Source organism: Coregonus clupeaformis, unplaced genomic scaffold (genome assembly GCF_020615455.1).
Source record: "Coregonus clupeaformis isolate EN_2021a unplaced genomic scaffold, ASM2061545v1 scaf0601, whole genome shotgun sequence".
Taxonomy (NCBI): Eukaryota; Metazoa; Chordata; class Actinopteri; order Salmoniformes; family Salmonidae; genus Coregonus; species Coregonus clupeaformis.
Genome location: NW_025534056.1, coordinates 194217 through 212500, shown reverse-complemented (window position 1 = coordinate 212500; position 18284 = coordinate 194217). Strand labels below are relative to the sequence as shown.

Genomic DNA, 18284 nt, shown 5'->3' with positions numbered 1-18284 from the left:
GACTGGCTAGGCCACTCCAGGAACTTTATGTGCTTCTTCTTGAGCCACTCCTTTGTTGCCTTGGCCGTGTGTTTTGGGTCATTGTCATGCTGGAATACCCATCCACGAGCCATTTTCAATGCCCTGGCTGAGGGAAGGAGGTTCTCACCAACGATTTGACGGTACATGGCCCCGTCCATCGTCCCTTTGATGCGGTGAAGTTGTCCTGTCCCCTTAGCAGAAAAACACCCCCAAAGCATAATGTTAACACCTCCATGTTTGATGGTGGGGATGGTGTTCTTGGGGTCATAGGCAGCATTCCTCCTCCTCCAAACACGGCGAGTTGAGTTGATGCCAAAGAGCTCCATTTTGGTCTCATCTGACCACAACACTTTCCCCCAGTTCTCCTCTGAATCATTCAGATGTTCATTGGCAAATTTCAGACGGGCATGTATATGTGCTTTTTTGAGCAGGGGGACCTTGCGGGAGCTGCAGGATTTCAGTCCTTTCACGGCGTAGTGTGTTACCAATTGTTTTCTTGGTGACTATGGTCCCAGCTGCCTTGAGATCATTGACAAGATCCTCCCGTGTAGTTCTGGGCTGATTCCTCACCGTTCTCATGATCATTGCAACTCCACAAGGTGAGATCTTGCATGGAGCCCCAGGCCGAGGGAGATTGACAGTCTTTCTTCCATTTGCGAATAATCGCACCAACTGTTGTCACCTTCTCATCAAGCTGCTTGGCGATGGTCTTGTAGCCCATTCCAGCCTTGTGTAGGTCTACAATCTTGTCCCTGACATCCTTGGAGAGCTCTTTGGTCTTGGCCATGGTGGAGAGTTTGGAATCTGATTGATTGATTGCTTCTGTGGACAGGTGTCTTTTATACAGGTAACAAACTGAGATTAGGAGCACTCCCTTTAAGAGTGTGCTCCTAATCTCAGCTCGTTACCTGTATAAAAGACACCTGGGAGCCAGAAATCTTTCTGATTGAGAGGGGGTCAAATACTTATTTCCCTCATTAAAATGCAAATCAAATTATAACATTTTTGACATACGTTTTTCTGGTTTTTTTTGTTGTTATTCTGTCTCTCACTGTTCAAATAAACCTACCATTAAAATTATAGACTGATCATTTCTTTGTCAGTGGGCAAGCGTACAAAATCAGCAGGGGATCAAATACTTTTTTTCCCTCACTGTATCTCTATCAGGAGATAGTAAGGGGGATCTCAGCTCTCTCTGATTACTGTTGTTGTTGGCGTTTTATAAGAGACGTACAGTATTTCCCCTAGGTTATGTATTAACAGGTATTGAACAATACAGAGCTTTTGTCCTGAACCATTCACTAGGATTAAATCACCACGATCATCTTTAATAATGCTTATAGGAGTAGTGAAGCAGCATCAGTACTGTACCTGGCCAGATATTTCCCTGAGGTCATGTTCCTGTTCTGGTTGCTCTGTGTATCCATGCAGTTGGTGATGGAGGGGATGAGGGCTAGCTCAGGGGAGCGGTACGCAGCTGACCCCACCACCCGGGCCACCAGCTCCAGCCCATCCTGGACGTAATGATCGAGGGAGGGAGCCCCCATCCTACCGTGGGCCAACAGACCCGCCGGCAGCCCCTCGGTCCTCAGCTCCTCCAAGTCCTGCGTGTCCCCCAACACCCAGTGGTACTCTGGCAGCATCAGGCCCAGCTTGGCCACCACGCTAAAGATCCTCTTGATGTCCCGGATGTCGCAGCCGAATGTGACCACCGTGGACGTGGACTTCTTGATGGACTCCAGGTATCCCTGCAGAGAGGTGTAGAAGTCAGCCTTGAAGATGGAGCTGTTGGGGTGAGATCCAGAGGAGGTACTGGAGGTGGTGATGTTGACCACAGAGCCCAGGTGGAACTTGGTGTTGTTACGGAGACGAACCAGGAAGCTGGAGACGTTCCACTCCTGACAGAGCAGGAGGCTGACGTCATACCAGCTGTTGATCACCAACAGGGAGTAGAGCAGCTCCACCTGGTGCAGGGCCGGGTTATGCATCGGCATCTGGAAATGGAGAGGGTTCTGAAAGGAGGGAGAGTGGGAGATATATGTAAACAGTGCCTTCAGAAAGTATTCATACCCCTTGATTTATTCCACATTTTGTTGTTACAGCCTGAATTGAAAATTGATATAAAAAATATATATAATCTCACCCATCTACACACAATACACCAAAATGACAAAGTGACAATTTTCAGGTCTTGCCATAGATTTTCAAGTAGATTTGAATCAAAACTGTAACTAGGCCACTCAGGAACATTCACTGTCTTCTTGGTAACCAACTCCAGTGTATATTTGGCCTTGTGTTTTAGGTTATTGTCGTGCTGAAAGGTGAATTAATCTCCCATTGTCTGGTGGAAAGCAGACTGAACCAGGTTTTTCTCTAGGATTTTGCCTGTGCATAGTTCCATTCCTTTTCTTTTGTATCCTGAAAAACTCCCCAGTCTTTAACGATTACAAAAATACCCATAACATGATGCAGCCACCACTATGCTTGAGAATATGCAGAGTGGTACTCAGTAATGTGTTGTATTAGATTTGCCCCAAACATAACACTTTGCATTCAGGACAAAAAATTAACTGCTTTTCCAAAATGTTTGCAGTGTTACTTTACTGCCTTGTTGCAAACAGGATTTATGTTTTGGAATATTGTTATTCTGTACAGGCTTCCTTCTATTCACTCTGTCATTTAGGTTAGTATTGTGGAATAACTACAATGTTGTTGATCCATCCTCAGTTTTCACCTATCAGAGCCATTAAACGGCATGCATGTATTTTATTTTGATCACTGTTTGTAGCTGAAAAGACACAGTGGACACAGTGAACACAGTGGACACAGTGGACACACTGGACACACTGGACACAGTGGACAATAGACATACAGAGTTTTTAAGGAGACATACAAAATACTCTGCTGAAACTCTTGAGGTCTACTTGGATATATATGGCCATAAGTATACCTTCAAATTAGTAGATAAGGGTATTTCAGCCACACCCGTTGCTGACAGTTGTATACAATCGAGCACACAGCCATGCAATCTCCATAGACAAGCATTGGCAGTAGAATGGCCTTACTGAAGAGCTCAGTGACTTTCGACGTGGCACCGTCATAGGATGCCACCTTTCCAACAAGTCAGTTCGTTAAATTTCTGCACTGTTAAAGCTGCCCCAGTCAACTGTAAGTGCTGTTATTGTGAAGTGGAAACATCTAGGAGCAACAACGGCTCAGCCATAAACTTCTGACCCACTGGAATTGTGATACAGTGAATTCTAAGTGAAATAATCTGTCTGTAAACAATTGTTGGAAAAATCACTTGTGTCATGCACAAAGTAGATGTCCTAACCGACTTGCCAAAACTATAGTTTGTTAACAAGAAATGTGTAGAGTGGTTGAAAAACGAGTTTTAATGACTCCAACCTAAGTGTATGTAAACTTCTGACTTCAAACTGTACATCAAACACATGGTTTCCAGTTGCTCTGTTCCGGCCATTAAAAGGACTTCTTTCAAACAGCTCTTCAAAGAATTACAAGCTTTAAGATCAGCATTAGACCACCTGTTTACAGACAAAGCAGAAGCATCTATTTTCCAGGCTAGACACCGATTATGTGAACATGGAAATAAACCAAGTCGACTCCTCTCAAGACTGGCAAAGAATAGAACTGCACCAGACCCTCATTAAAGGATCCATCGATGTTGCAATGATTCACCACTAGGGAAATATACAGTACTGAACAAACATATAAACGCAACATGTAAAGTCTTGGTCCCATGTTTCATGAGCTGAAATAAAAGATCCCAGAAGTTTTTCAGACGCACAAAAAGCGTACATTTTTTTTTTTTTTTTTTTTTTTTGCCCATCTACTAATAGGTGCCCTTCTTTGCGAGGCATTGGAAAACTTCCCTGGTCTTTGTGGTTGAATCTTAAGTCACTGCTCGACTTAAGGACCTTACAGATAATTGTATGTGTGGGGTACAGAGATGAGGTAGTCATTCAGAAATCATGTTAGACACTGTTATTGCACACAGAGTGAGTCCATGCAACTTATTATGTGACTAGTTAAGCACATTTTTGCTCCTAAATTTATTTAGGCTTGCCATAACAAAGGGGTTGAGTACTTATTGACTCAATACATTTCAGCTTTTAATTTTTAATTAATTTGTAAGAATTTCAAAAATCATAGTTCCACTTTGACATTGTGGGGTATTGTGTTTAGGCCAGTGACATTTTAATTTTTTATTTAAACCATTTTAAATTCAGGCTGTAACACAACACAATGTGGAGAAAGTCAAGGGGTGTGAATACTTTGAGAAGTGTGAATACTTATATATACAGTGAGGGAAAAAAGTATTTGATCCCCTGCTGATTTTGTACATTTGCCCACTGACAAAGACATGATCAGTCTATAATTTTAATGGTAGGTTTATTTGAACAGTGAGAGACAGAATAACAACAAAAAAATCCAGAAAAACGCATGTCAAAAATGTTATAAATTGATTTGCATTTTAATGAGGGAAATAAGTATTTGACCCCTCTGCAAAACATGACTTAGTACTTGGTTGCAAAACCCTTTTTGGCAATCACAGAGGTCAGACGTTTCTTGTAGTTGGCCACCAGGTTTGCACACATCTCAGGAGGGATTTTGTTCCACTCCTCTTTGCAGATCTTCTCCAAGTCATTAAGGTTTCGAGGCTGACGTTCGGCAACTCGAATCTTCAGCTCCCTCCACAGATTTTCTATGGGATTAAGGTCTGGAGACTGGCTAGGCCACTCCAGGACCTTAATGTGCTTCTTCTTGAGCCACTCCTTTGTTGCCTTGGCCGTGTGTTTTGGGTCATTGTCATGCTGGAATATCCATCCACGAACCATTTTCAATGCCCTGGCTGAGGGAAGGAGGTTCTCACCCATGATTTGACAGTACATGGCCCCGTCCATCGTCCCTTTGATGCAGTGAAGTTGTCCTGTCCCCTTAGCAGAAAAACATCCCCAAAGCATAATGTTTCCACCTCCATGTTTGACGGTGGGGATGGTGTTCTTGGGGTCATAGGCAGCATTCCTCCTCCTCCAAAAACGGCGAGTTGAGTTGATGCCAAAGAGCTCGATTTTGGTCTCATCTGACCACAACACTTTCACCCAGTTCTCCTCTGAATCATTCAGATGTTCATTGGCAAACTTCAGACGGCCCTGTATATGTGCTTTCTTGATCAGGGGACCTTGCGGGCGCTGCAGGATTTCAGTCCTTCACGGCGTAGTGTGTTACCAATTGTTTTCTTGGTGACTATGGTCCCAGCTGCCTTGAGATCATTGACAAGATCCTCCCGTGTAGTTCTGGGCTGATTCCTCACCGTTCTCATGATCATTGCAACTCCACGAGGTGAGTTCTTGCATGGAGCCCCAGGCCGGGGGAGATTGACAGTTATTTTGTGTTTCTTCCATTTGCGAATAATCGCACCAACTGTTGTCACCTTCTGACCAAGCTGCTTGGTGATGGTCTTGTAGCCCATTCCAGCCTTGTGTAGGTCTACAATCTTGTCCCTGACATCCTTGGAGAGCTCTTTGGTCTTGGCCATGGTGGAGAGTTTGGAATCTGATTGATTGATTGCTTCTGTGGACAGGTGTCTTTTATACAGGTAACAAACTGAGATTAGGAGCCCTTTAAGAGTGTGCTCCTAATCTCAGCTCGTGACCTGTATAAAAGACACCTGGGAGCCAGAAATCTTTCTGATTGAGAGGGGGTCAAATACTTATTTCCCTCATTGTATTTGTTTATTCATTATTTGATGAAACATTGAATTTGGGCTTACTGCTATTAGCCCATAGAAACGCATTGAATGACAGCTTTATACATCAATAAACAGATAGCCTCCAAAAAATAATTTTTATGAAGTTTGTGTCCTATGTCTGAGATATATAAGAAAGATCAGGAAACTATATATATCTATATATATATTTTAAATATTTAACCCCTTATTTTAGGCACTAAACTACAGTATCTCCATATATACTTCCATTCACTTTTTAAACGGGTACCGGGCTACCTTCAGACTAGTGTTGTGAGGCTGGTGTGCATCCCAGAGCAAACCGACAACACCATGGTGTTCGTGAGAGTCTCATCTTTCCATAGAGGGGTCATAATAGTTTGTACGCTACAGATGTTTTCCTGAGAAGACCGATTTTGGGGACGTCTCATGGTCTGACAAACACCGCTCTAGACCACAACACTTTCACCCAGTTCTCCTCTGAATCATTCAGATGTTCATTGGCAAACTTCAGACGGCCCTGTATATGTGCTTTCTTGAGCAGGGGGACCTTGCGGGTGCTGCAGGATTTCAGTCCTTCACGGCGTAGTGTGTTACCAATTGTTTTCTTGGTGACTATGGTCCCAGCTGCCTTGAGATCATTGACAAACACCGCTCTAGCTCTGCCACCTTTCACCTCAGAAGTGCGACATCTGCGGATACGGTATATAGCTTGAACTGAAAGATTTTGATGGGGATTTTTTATTATTATGCTAATTAGGTTGCCGCGGGGACATCAACTCTAGTTAATTACCAAGAAGTTTATTAGTGATTGGTTTGACATCCAGGTCGCTGCTGTGTTTTAATGCGGTGATTGGTTTGATGACCCGGGGGGGGCCTCGTTTTGGTCAATAGAAGATCGATAGAAAAACAATTAATAACCCCACATCCCCTAGCTGGTCTGGTCGGTCCCTCCACTGGGTGAAAAGTATCAGGGGATATCTTTACATGACATATTTTTTACATTGTCCAATGCATATTTAGAGTTGTGTGGATATGCACCACATCCTGACATTCTCAATCCAGATGTATTTAGACATACACTGAGTGTACAAAACATTAAGAACACCTTCCCAAGAACAGCCTGAATTCGTCGGGGCATGGACTCTACAAGGTGTCGAAAGCGTTCCACAGGGATGCTGGCCCATGTTGACTCCCAACGCTTCCCACAGTTGTGTCAAGTTGGCTGGATGTCCTTTGGGTGGTGGACCGTTCTTGATACACACGGGGAAACTGTTGAGCGTGAAAAACCCAGATGTGCCTGGCACCTACTATCATACCCTGTTCAAAGGCACTTCAATATTTTGTCTTGCCGATTCACCCTCTGAATGGCACACATACACAATCCATGTCTCAATTGTCTCAAGACTTAAAAATCCTTATTTTAACTGTCTCCTCCCCTTCATCTACACTGATTGAAGTGGATTTAACAAGTGACATCAATAAGGGGATCATAGCTTTCACCTGGTCAGTCTACGTCATGGAAAGAGCAGGTGTTCATAATGTTTTGTACACTCAGTGTATATGATATTGTGATTACTCTGAATATCACACGTGGACATTTCCTATGGCCGGATACTCATTCAATATCCTGAGATACACTATATATACAAAAGTATGTGGACACCCCTGAAGTGGAAATGTCTAGTAGCAACAACAGCTCAGCTGGGAAGTGGTAGGCCACACAAGCTCACAGAACGGGACCGCCGAGTGCTGAAGCGCGTAGTGTGTAGAAATCATCTGTCCTCAGTTGCAACACTCACTGCCGAGTTCCTAACTGCCTCTGGAAGCAACATTCGTTGGGAGCTTCATGAAATGGGTTTCCATGGCCGAGCATCCGCACACAAGCCTTAGATCACCATGCGCAATGCCAAGCGTCGGCTGGAGTGGTGTAAAGCTCGCTGCCATTGGACTCTGGAGCAGTGGAAACACGTTCTCTGGAGTGATGAATCACGCTTCACCATCTGGCAGTCCGACGGACATATCTGGGTTTAGCGGATGCCAGGAGAACGCTACCTGCCCGAATGCATAGTGCCAACTGTAAAGTTTGGTGGAGGAGGAATAATGGTCTGGGGCTGTTTTTCATGATTTGGGCTAGGCCCCTTAATTCTAGTGAAGGGAAATCTTAAAGCTACAGCATACAATTACATTCTAGACGATTCTGTGCTTCCAACTTTGTGGCAACAGTTTAGGGAAGGCCATTTCCTGTTTCAGCATGACAATGCCCCCGTGCACAAAGCAATGTCTATACAGAAATGGTTTGTCGAGATCGGTGTGGAAGAACTTGACTGGCCTGCACAGAGCCCTGACCTCAACCCCATCGAACACCTTTGGGATGAATTGGAACGCCAACTGCGAGCCAGGACTAATCGCCCAACATCAGTGCACGACCTCACTAATGCTCTTGTGGCTGAATTGAAGCAAGTCCCTGGAGCAATGTTCCAACATCTAGTGGAAAGCCTTCCCAGAAGAGTGGAGGCTGTTATAGCAGCAAAGGGGGGACCAACTCCATATTAATGCCCATGATTTTGGAATGAGATGTTGGACGAGCAGGTGTCCACATACTGTTGGTCATGTAGTGTATGTGACATCCTCTCTCTTCATGTTGACAAATACTGACTGTATACATCGCAACATTTTTACCCCCTATCAAGCCTCAAGGTGACAGCTAACGTTTTAAAACATGTTAAATGTGTTAAATGTCTTAAAACGTGTTAAATAAATACAATTTATATTTAGCAAAGATTGGCCTACATTTCCATCTTTCCAGAAAACATGTTGTGATTGGAGCTCTGGATTAGCTATGCTGCATTTTTTAACAGAAATAGCAACTTGGATTAAATATGACGATTTTTTTTGCTTTTCATTGCCTTGTAGCCTATTACTGAATATGGTGCAATATGTATGCTTAAATACGTCATCTTCATGTAAAGAAGCATGATGATTTTCAGTGCTTGAACAGGTAAAATAATTTGGACGCTGGACATTGATCATGAGTCAGATTTAGTTTGATCTGACATATGAGGATGAATATTACATATCATGTAAGAATATCTACTGAAATAATGCATTTTGGGAGAAATATGGATCAATAAATGATCAGGTAATGACTACAAATATGATACATTTCTGAAAGTATGTGGATTTGTTCATGCCTGTGTATAAAGGCTTAGATATGTCAGCTTGTTGACACATACCCTTTCCATTAGAATATTCTACAAATATGTAAGCGAGTGCACACGCAGGTCTTTAAGGGATCTCTCCACAGATATCTCCCTGGATTCATACGGTAGCAGGGAGATTTGAAGGGATCTCTCCACAGATATCTCCCTGGACTCATACGGTAGCAGGGAGATTTGAAGGGATCCCTCCACAGATATCTCCCTGGACTCATACGGTAGCAGGGAGATTTCTGAGGTCTGGACTGGATGAAATGAACATGCATGTCTACTCCTTATATCTAATAAAATATCATATATAGATAAAGATATCCTCTGATACTGCTCCAGAGTAGATCTGGGTTCAAATAGTGTTTGAAATAATTTCAAAAACTGCATCTAGGCTTGATTGCGCTTGCCTGGCCCAATGAAACCAATAGAATAATCACAAAACTGCAAACCCTGCTCATTTGCCACTCTGGGTAGACTCAAGCAAATGCTCATAGTAAATTTGAAAAATGTCTAATAGTATTTTGAACACAGGTCTGCTCCAGAGAGGCTTGATGATGAGCAGAGTGAGGTGGTCTCTCCAGAGAAGATGAGCTAGTTGTCTCTCCAGTGATGAGCTGGTGGTCTGGTCTCTCTAGAGAAGAAGAGCTGGTGGTCTGGTCTCTCTAGAGAAGATAAGCTGGTGGTCTAATCTCTCCAGAGAAGAAGAGCTGGTGGTCTCTCCAGAGAAGAAGAGCTGGTGGTCTGGTCTCTCCAGAGAAGATAAGCTGGTGGTCTAATCTCTCCAGAGAAGAAGAGCTGGTGGTCTGGTCTCTCTAGAGAAGAAGAGCTGGTGGTCTGGTCTCTCTAGAGAAGAAGAGCTGGTGGTCTGGTCTCTCCAGAGAAGAAGAGCTGGTGGTCTGGTCTCTCCAGAGAAGAAGAGCTGGTGGTCTGGTCTCTCCAGAGAAGAAGAGCTGGTGGTCTGGTCTCTCCAGAGAACATGAGCTGGTGGTCTGGTTTTTCCAGAGAATATGAGCTGGTGGTCTGGTTTTTCCAGAGAAGAAGAGCTGGTGGTCTGGTTTTTCCAGAGAAGAAGAGCTGGTGGTCTGGTTTTTCCAGAGAAGAAGAGCTGGTGGTCTGGTTTTTCCAGAGAAGATGAGCTGGTGTTCTGGTCTCTCCAGAAGGGCAGGATGAGATGCTTCTTGAGGCTGAATAATTTCCCCATGGTGCTTGGGATATAGTGAAGTCTACTTCATGGATTAATCTCCAAAACATCAAAACAAAGACAGGACTTCCTGCCAGTTTAGCAGCATTTTAAAATATGAGTTCCAAATGACCTGATAGTACCTGGGTCCTGATAGTCCCTGGGTCCTGATAGTCCCTGGGTCCTGATAGTCCCTGGGTCCTGATAGTACCTGGGTCCTGATAGTACCTGGGTCCTGATAGTCCCTGGGTCCTGATAGTCCCTGGGTCCTGATAGTCCCTGGGTCCTGATAGTCCCTGGGTCCTGTTCATTACAGTAGTTGTTAAACGGAAGTAAACAGACTGAAACAGGGAGGTAGTATGCGGAAATTGTACAAGAAGTTTAGTTCATTTTGGTTTTCCGTTGCAAAACATTTTGCTTGGTCCGGAGGCTCCGTACGGAGGGTGTGACGCAATTGCGTAGCATGCGGAGGCTTGCAGAGGCCAAATCAAGCTCCACACCGCATCGCCGTGCGACCCGCACATTTTGTAACAAGGAGGGCTCTGTGTACTGTAGCTCCGTATAGCGCCGCGTTGACATGATTGGTTGACGGTAGGTGGGGGCGGTACGTCCTGTATAAACAAAAATCACCATAATGGAATCACTATGGAATGTAAACTTCAAGAGGATTTTTTGAAGCCTTGGTCCCAGATCTATTTGTGCTTTTTTGCCAACACATGATGGATTGTTTTGCATGACAATGACAGCAATGGAGTGGGTAGAGGAGCACTAACAGACCTGTGACCAGGGCACATTTCCCCCCAAAGCAAGTGTTTGCTACTTCCTGTCCTGTTGAATGATTTGACAATGATCTAACAGATTGACAATGATCTAACCAGAATATTAGCCCTGCAGTGAGTATTAAAGTCTGACAGATACAGTCAGTAACCAGAATATTAGCCCTACAGTGAGAATTACAGTCTGATGGACACAGTCAGTAACCAGAATATTAGCCCTGCTGTCAGTATTACAGTCTGATGGATACAGTCAGTAACCAGAATATTAGCCCTGCAGTGAGTATTACAGTCTGACAGACACAGTCAGTAACCAGAATATTAGCCCTGCGGTGAGTATTACAGTCTGACAGATACAGTCAGTAACCAGAATATTAGCCCTGCAGTGAGTATTACAGTCTGACAGATACAGTCAGTAACCAGAATATTAGCCCTGCGGTGAGTATTACAGTCTGACAGATACAGTCAGTAACCAGAATATTAGTCCTGCGGTGAGTATTACAGTCTGACAGATACAGTCAGTAACCAGAATATTAGCCCTGCGGTGAGTATTACAGTCTGACAGATACAGTCAGTAACCAGAATATTAGTCCTGCAGTGAGTATTACAGTCTGACAGATACAGTCAGTAACCAGAATATTAGCCCTGCGGTGAGTATTACAGTCTGACAGATACAGTCAGTAACCAGAATATTAGCCCTGCAGTGAGTATTACAGTATGACAGACACAGTCAGTAACCAGAATATTAGCCCTACAGTGAGAATTACAGTCTGATGGACACAGTCAGTAACCAGAATATTAGCCCTGCTGTCAGTATTACAGTCTGATGGATACAGTCAGTAACCAGAATATTAGCCCTGCAGTGAGTATTACAGTCTGACAAACACAGTCAGTAACCAGAATATTAGCCCTACAGTGAGAATTACAGTCTGATGGACACAGTCAGTAACCAGAATATTAGCCCTGCTGTCAGTATTACAGTCTGATGGATACAGTCAGTAACCAGAATATTAGCCCTGCAGTGAGTATTACAGTCTGACAGACACAGTCAGTAACCAGAATATTAGCCCTGCAGTGAGTATTACAGTCTGACAGATACAGTCAGTAACCAGAATATTAGCCCTGCAGTGAGTATTACAGTCTGACAGACACAGTCAGTAACCAGAATATTAGCCCTGCGGTGAGTATTACAGTCTGACAGATACAGTCAGTAACCAGAATATTAGCCCTGCAGTGAGTATTACAGTCTGACAGATACAGTCAGTAACCAGAATATTAGCCCTGCGGTGAGTATTACAGTCTGACAGATACAGTCAGTAACCAGAATATTAGTCCTGCGGTGAGTATTACAGTCTGACAGATACAGTCAGTAACCAGAATATTAGCCCTGCGGTGAGTATTACAGTCTGACAGATACAGTCAGTAACCAGAATATTAGCCCTACAGTGAGTATTACAGTCTGACAGATACAGTCAGTAACCAGAATATTAGCCCTGCAGTGAGTATTACAGTCTGACAGACACAGTCAGTAACCAGAATATTAGCCCTGCAGTGAGTATTACAGTCGGATGGACACAGTCAGTAACCAGAATATTAGCCCTGCAGTGAGTATTACAGTCTGACAGACACAGTCAGTAACCAGAATATTAGCCCTGCAGTGAGTATTACAGTCGGATGGACACAGTCAGTAACCAGAATATTAGCCCTGCGGTGAGCATTACAGTCTTGTAAGTTCTAAGTGAATTAAGACCAACTCAGTGTCCTTGGGGTTAGAGTGGCCGCCCTGCGAGTGGAAGCGTGGGTATAACCAGTCCTGGACCCAGGTCAAGTTATACCAAGAAGCTGTCTCATGCTTTGAAGATGACTCACACCCTACGGTGCGAACCATGTTAGGACATTAATTACTTGAGATAAACCTGACTTAGATAAACCTGACTTATATTACTAATCACTGCTGTCCTCTGCTCCACACACACACACCTATTCCCTATATAGTGCCGTACAGTAGTCCACTACGTAGCAATGGGCCCTGGTCAGTAGTCCACTATGTAGCTATGGGTCCTGGTCAGTAGTCCACTATATAGCTATGGGCCCTGGTCAGTAGTCCACTATGTAGCAATGGGCCCTGGTCAGTAGTCCACTATGTAGCAATGGGCCCTGGTCAGTAGTCCACTATGTAGCTATGGGCCCTGGTCAGTAGTCCACTATGTAGCTATGGGCCCGGGTCAGTAGTCCACTATGTAGCTATGGGTCCTAGTCAGTAGTCCACTATGTAGCTATGGGCCCTGGTCAGTAGTCCACTACGTAGCAATGGGCCCTGGTCAGTAGTCCACTATGTAGCTATGGGTCCTGGTCAGTAGTCCACTATATAGCTATGGGCCCTGGTCAGTAGTCCACTATATAGCAATGGGCCCTGGTCAGTAGTCCACTATGTAGCTATGGGTCCTGGTCAGTAGTCCACTATGTAGCAATGGGCCCGGGTCAGTAGTCCACTATGTAGCTATGGGTCCTGGTCAGTAGTCCACTACGTAGCTATGGGCCCTGGTCAGTAGTCCACTATGTAGCTATGGGCCCTGGTCAGTAGTCCACTATGTAGCTATGGGCCTGGGTCAGTAGTCCACTATGTAGCTATGGGCCCTGGTCAGTAGTCCACTACGTAGCTATGGGCCCTGGTCAGTAGTCCACTATGTAGCTATGGGTCCTGGTCAGTAGTCCACTTTGTAGCTATGGGTCCTGGTCAGTAGTCCACTATGTAGCTATGGGCCCTGGTCAGTAGTCCACTACGTAGCTATGGGCCCTGGTCAGTAGTCCACTATGTAGCTATGGGCCCTGGTCAGTAGTCCACTATGTAGCAATGGGCCCGGGTCAGTAGTCCACTATGTAGCAATGGGCCCTGGTCAGTAGTCCACTACGTAGCTATGGGCCCTGGTCAGTAGTCCACTATGTAGCAATAGGCCCTGGTCAGTAGTCCACTATGTAGCAATGGGCCCGGGTCAGTAGTCCACTATGTAGCTATGGGTCCTGGTCAGTAGTCCACTACGTAGCTATGGGCCCTGGTCAGTAGTCCACTATGTAGCTATGGGCCCTGGTCAGTAGTCCACTATGTAGCTATGGGCCCTGGTCAGTAGTCCACTATGTAGCTATGGGCCCTGGTCAGTAGTCCACTATGTAGCTATGGGCCCTGGTCAGTAGTCCACTATGTAGCTATGGGTCCTGGTCAGTAGTCCACTATGTAGCTATGGGTCCTGGTCAGTAGTCCACTATGTAGCTATGGGCCCGGGTCAGTAGTCCACTATGTAGCAATGGGCCCGGGTCAGTAGTCCACTATGTAGCTATGGGCCCTGGTCAGTATTCCACTATGTAGCTATGGGCCCGGGTCAGTAGTCCACTATGTAGCAATGGGTCCTGGTCAGTAGTCCACTATGTAGCTATGGGCCCGGGTCAGTAGTCCACTATGTAGCTATGGGTCCTGGTCAGTAGTCCACTATGTAGCTATGGGCCCGGGTCAGTAGTCCACTATGTAGCTATGGGCCCTGGTCAGTAGTCCACTATGTAGCAATGGGCCCTGGTCAGTAGTCCACTATGTAGCTATGGGCCCAGGTCAGTAGTCCACTATGTAGCTATTGGCCCGTGTCAGTAGTCCACTATGTAGCTATGGGCCCTGGTCAGTAGTCCACTACGTAGCTATGGGCCCTGGTCAGTAGTCCACTATGTAGCTATGGGTCCTGGTCAGTAGTCCACTATGTAGCTATGGGTCCTGGTCAGTAGTCCACTACGTAGCTATGGGCCCTGGTCAGTAGTCCACTATGTAGCTATGGGCCCTGGTCAGTAGTCCACTATGTAGCAATGGGCCCGGGTCAGTAGTCCACTATGTAGCAATGGGCCCTGGTCAGTAGTCCACTACGTAGCTATAGGCCCTGGTCAGTAGTCCACTATGTAGCAATGGGCCCGGGTCAGTAGTCCACTATGTAGCAATGGGCCCTGGTCAGTAGTCCACTATGTAGCAATGGGCCCTGGTCAGTAGTCCACTATGTAGCAATGGGCCCTGGTCAGTAGTCCACTATGTAGCAATGGGCCCTGGTCAGTAGTCCACTATGTAGCAATGGGCCCTGGTCAGTAGTCCACTATGTAGCTATGGGCCCTGGTCAGTAGTCCACTATGTAGCTATGGGCCCTGGTCAGTAGTCACTATGTAGCTATGGGTCCTGGTCAGTAGTCCACTATGTAGCTATGGGTCCTGGTCAGTAGTCCACTATGTAGCTATGGGCCCGGGTCAGTAGTCCACTATGTAGCAATGGGCCCGGGTCAGTAGTCCACTATGTAGCTATGGGCCCTGGTCAGTAGTCCACTATGTAGCTATGGGCCCTGGTCAGTAGTCCACTATGTAGCAATGGGTCCTGGTCAGTAGTCCACTATGTAGCTATGGGCCCGGGTCAGTAGTCCACTATGTAGCTATGGGTCCTGGTCAGTAGTCCACTATGTAGCTATGGGCCCGGGTCAGTAGTCCACTATGTAGCTATGGGCCCTGGTCAGTAGTCCACTATGTAGCAATGGGCCCTGGTCAGTAGTCCACTATGTAGCTATGGGCCCGGGTCAGTAGTGTACTATGTAGCTATGGGCCCGTGTCAGTAGTCCACTATGTAGCTATGGGCCCGGGTCAGTAGTCCACCATATAGCAATGGGCCCGGGTCAGTAGTCCACTATGTAGCAATGGGCCCTGGTCAGTAGTCCACTATGTAGCTATTGGCCCGGGTCAGTAGTCCACTATGTAGCTATGGGCCCGGGTCAGTAGTCCACTATATAGCAATGGGCCCGGGTCAGTAGTCCACTATGTAGCAATGGGCCCTGGTCAGTAGTCCACTATGTAGCTATGGGCCCTGGTCAGTAGTCCACTATGTAGCAATGGGCCCTGGTCAGTAGTCCACTATGTAGCTATGGGTCCTGGTCAGTAGTCCACTATGTAGCTATGGGCCCTGGTCAGTAGTCCCCTATGTAGCTATGGGCCCTGGTCAGTAATCCACTATGTAGCAATGGGCCCTGGTCAGTAGTCCACTATGTAGCTATGGGCCCTGGTCAGTAGTCCACTATATAGCAATGGGTCCTGGTCAGTAGTCCACTATGTAGCTATGGGCCCTGGTCAGTAGTCCACTATGTAGCTATGGGCCCTGGTCAGTAATCCACTATGTAGCAATGGGCCCTGGTCAGTAGTCCACTATGTAGCTATGGTTCCTGGTCAGTAGTCCACTATGTAGCTATGGGCCCTGGTCAGTAGTCCACTATGTAGCAATGGGCCCTGGTCAGTAGTCCACTATGTAGCAATGGGCCCTGGTCAGTAGTCCACTACGTAGCTATGGGCCCTCGTCAGTAGTCCACTATGTAGCAATGGGCCCTGGTCAGTAGTCCACTATGTAGGGAATAGGGTGCTATTTGGGATGTATCCAACCACAGACCACTGTTCTAATTGTTATTCAACGTTAATTGAAATGCAGTAAATAGCTATTAAAATGCCCAATGAGCAGGTAGTGTTTTCCTGTGCTTCTATAACGTAGCAGGTGGCCTGGACCACGGCCTGACCTGAGGAGTGTGCTAAGGTGCTGGGGTAGAGACTAGCATACAAATCATGTGTTGATAACTGGATGATGGAAGTGAGTGAGAGAGAGAGAGAGAGAGAGAGAGAGAGAGAGAGAGAGAGAGAGAGAGAGAGAGAGAGAGAGAGAGAGAGAGAGAGAGAGAGAGAGAGAGAGAGAGAGAGAGAGAGAGAGAGAGAGAGAGAGAGGTGTGTAAATCCTAGATTGTTGTACACTATGCTGCCATTTCTATCATGTTATTCCCATATTTTCAAAGAATAATATAATAATATAATTCAATAATAATGAATAAATATCACTTTTCAAAATGACCTAGCCTATGGAGTGAAAGATTCCTATCTTTAGATGTTTGCTAGCTATACAATTTCCCCACATGATGGTGCTCCATGTGGTTGTGTATAGAATGCCATATGAATTCAGGACATTTCAGATGGCTTTGTTTTGTATTCTAACAGCCAACCAAAGGCCTAATTGGCATATTTTGTAGTTCCCTATGATAGTGTTTCTCAAACTCAGTCCTGAGGCCCCCCCTGGTTGCACGTTTTGTTTTTTTGCTGTAGCACTACACAGCTGATTCAAATAACCAATTCATCTTCAAGGTTTGATTATTTGAAACAGCTGTGTAGTGCTAGGGTAAAAAAACTTAATGTGTGTGTGGGGTGGTTATAAGGGGAGTAAGGAGAGGTTCTCTCTCTCTCTCTCTCTCTCTCTCTCTCTCTCTGTCTCTCTCTCTCTCTCTCTCTCTCTCTCTCTCTCTCTCTCTCTCTCTCTCTCTCTCTCTCTGTCTCTGTCTCTCTCTGCTCTCTCTCTCTCTCTCTCTCTCTCTTCTCTCTCTCTCTCTCTCTCTCTCTCTCTCTCTCTCTCTCTCTCTCTCTCTCTCTCTCTCTCTCTGTGTGTGTTTAGGAATATATTGTTATATTTGTGGGATAGATTGTGCATGGAGTGTGAATTTAGCTGCCCACGTGACACAGGACAAGGAAAGAAAAATTTCAACATTTACTCGTCGAGTAAAGCAGCACGAGGAATGCGTGGTGCTGAATTGACAGAAACACCCTTCCTTCCTCAACTGTCCATGGTTGGAGTTTCTGAACTGGAGCGCTCTGTCCATGTACCAGACACAGCAAATACAATATTATGCTAGTACTGCACCAGTGTTTAAGCCTTCAGAGATCTATCTGCCGTACCTTACTCTGCCGTTTGAATTCGTTCTGGACAACACTGATGACAGGAATTTGAAGCGCTGACGCGATGAATTCCAACTTCAGCAGTTCGTCCCTGGTCTGAGGGAAAGCCATCATAGCAGAAACTCCTTGGACTATAACAGTATGACAAACACTCTGCAGAAACGACATGGGGTCTTCACAGCCCGGGGTAGAGGAGGAGTAGGCGGGTAATTCCCCGAGCCCCGCTTCCACAGCCATCACCACCTCCAGTGAGAGGTTGTATGGTAACAGACCGACCATGCGGTTCAACGTCTCCATGGCTAATATGATAGAGTCCCTCGGCATAAACACATTACTCTCACTCTCGATCTGTATATACATGTTTTTACTTTTACCCCCATTGTCCCTGTCCCTGTCCCTCTCCCTCTCCCTCTCCCTCTCCCTCTCCCTCTCCCCTCTCTTGGCTGTTCACGGACCCATTAGTCCTTAGGCTGCATAAACCCTGTTCATTGCCACTTTTGGTAATATTTTCCAACTGTCTCTCCACTGCTTCCCTCGTGCCCCCGTGTATATCCCATTCATCCACGGGGACAGGGGGTTCT

General features: G+C 45.7%; 1 protein-coding gene across 1 annotated transcript in view; it reads right to left on the bottom strand.

The window, feature by feature from the left end:
- The window catches only part of LOC121583068 (glutamate receptor ionotropic, NMDA 3A-like), a 72329-nt gene extending 54266 nt beyond the window's left edge, over window positions 1-18063 (bottom strand). Inside the window, exons 1-2 of the mRNA XM_045216085.1 lie at window positions 17704-18063; window positions 1393-2033 (exon numbers count right to left, since the gene is read on the bottom strand). Of these exons, the coding sequence (XP_045072020.1) occupies window positions 1393-2033; window positions 17704-18063 (1001 nt within the window). The remainder of the gene's footprint in view (window positions 1-1392; window positions 2034-17703) is intronic.
- Between the last annotated feature and the right edge of the window lie 221 nt (window positions 18064-18284).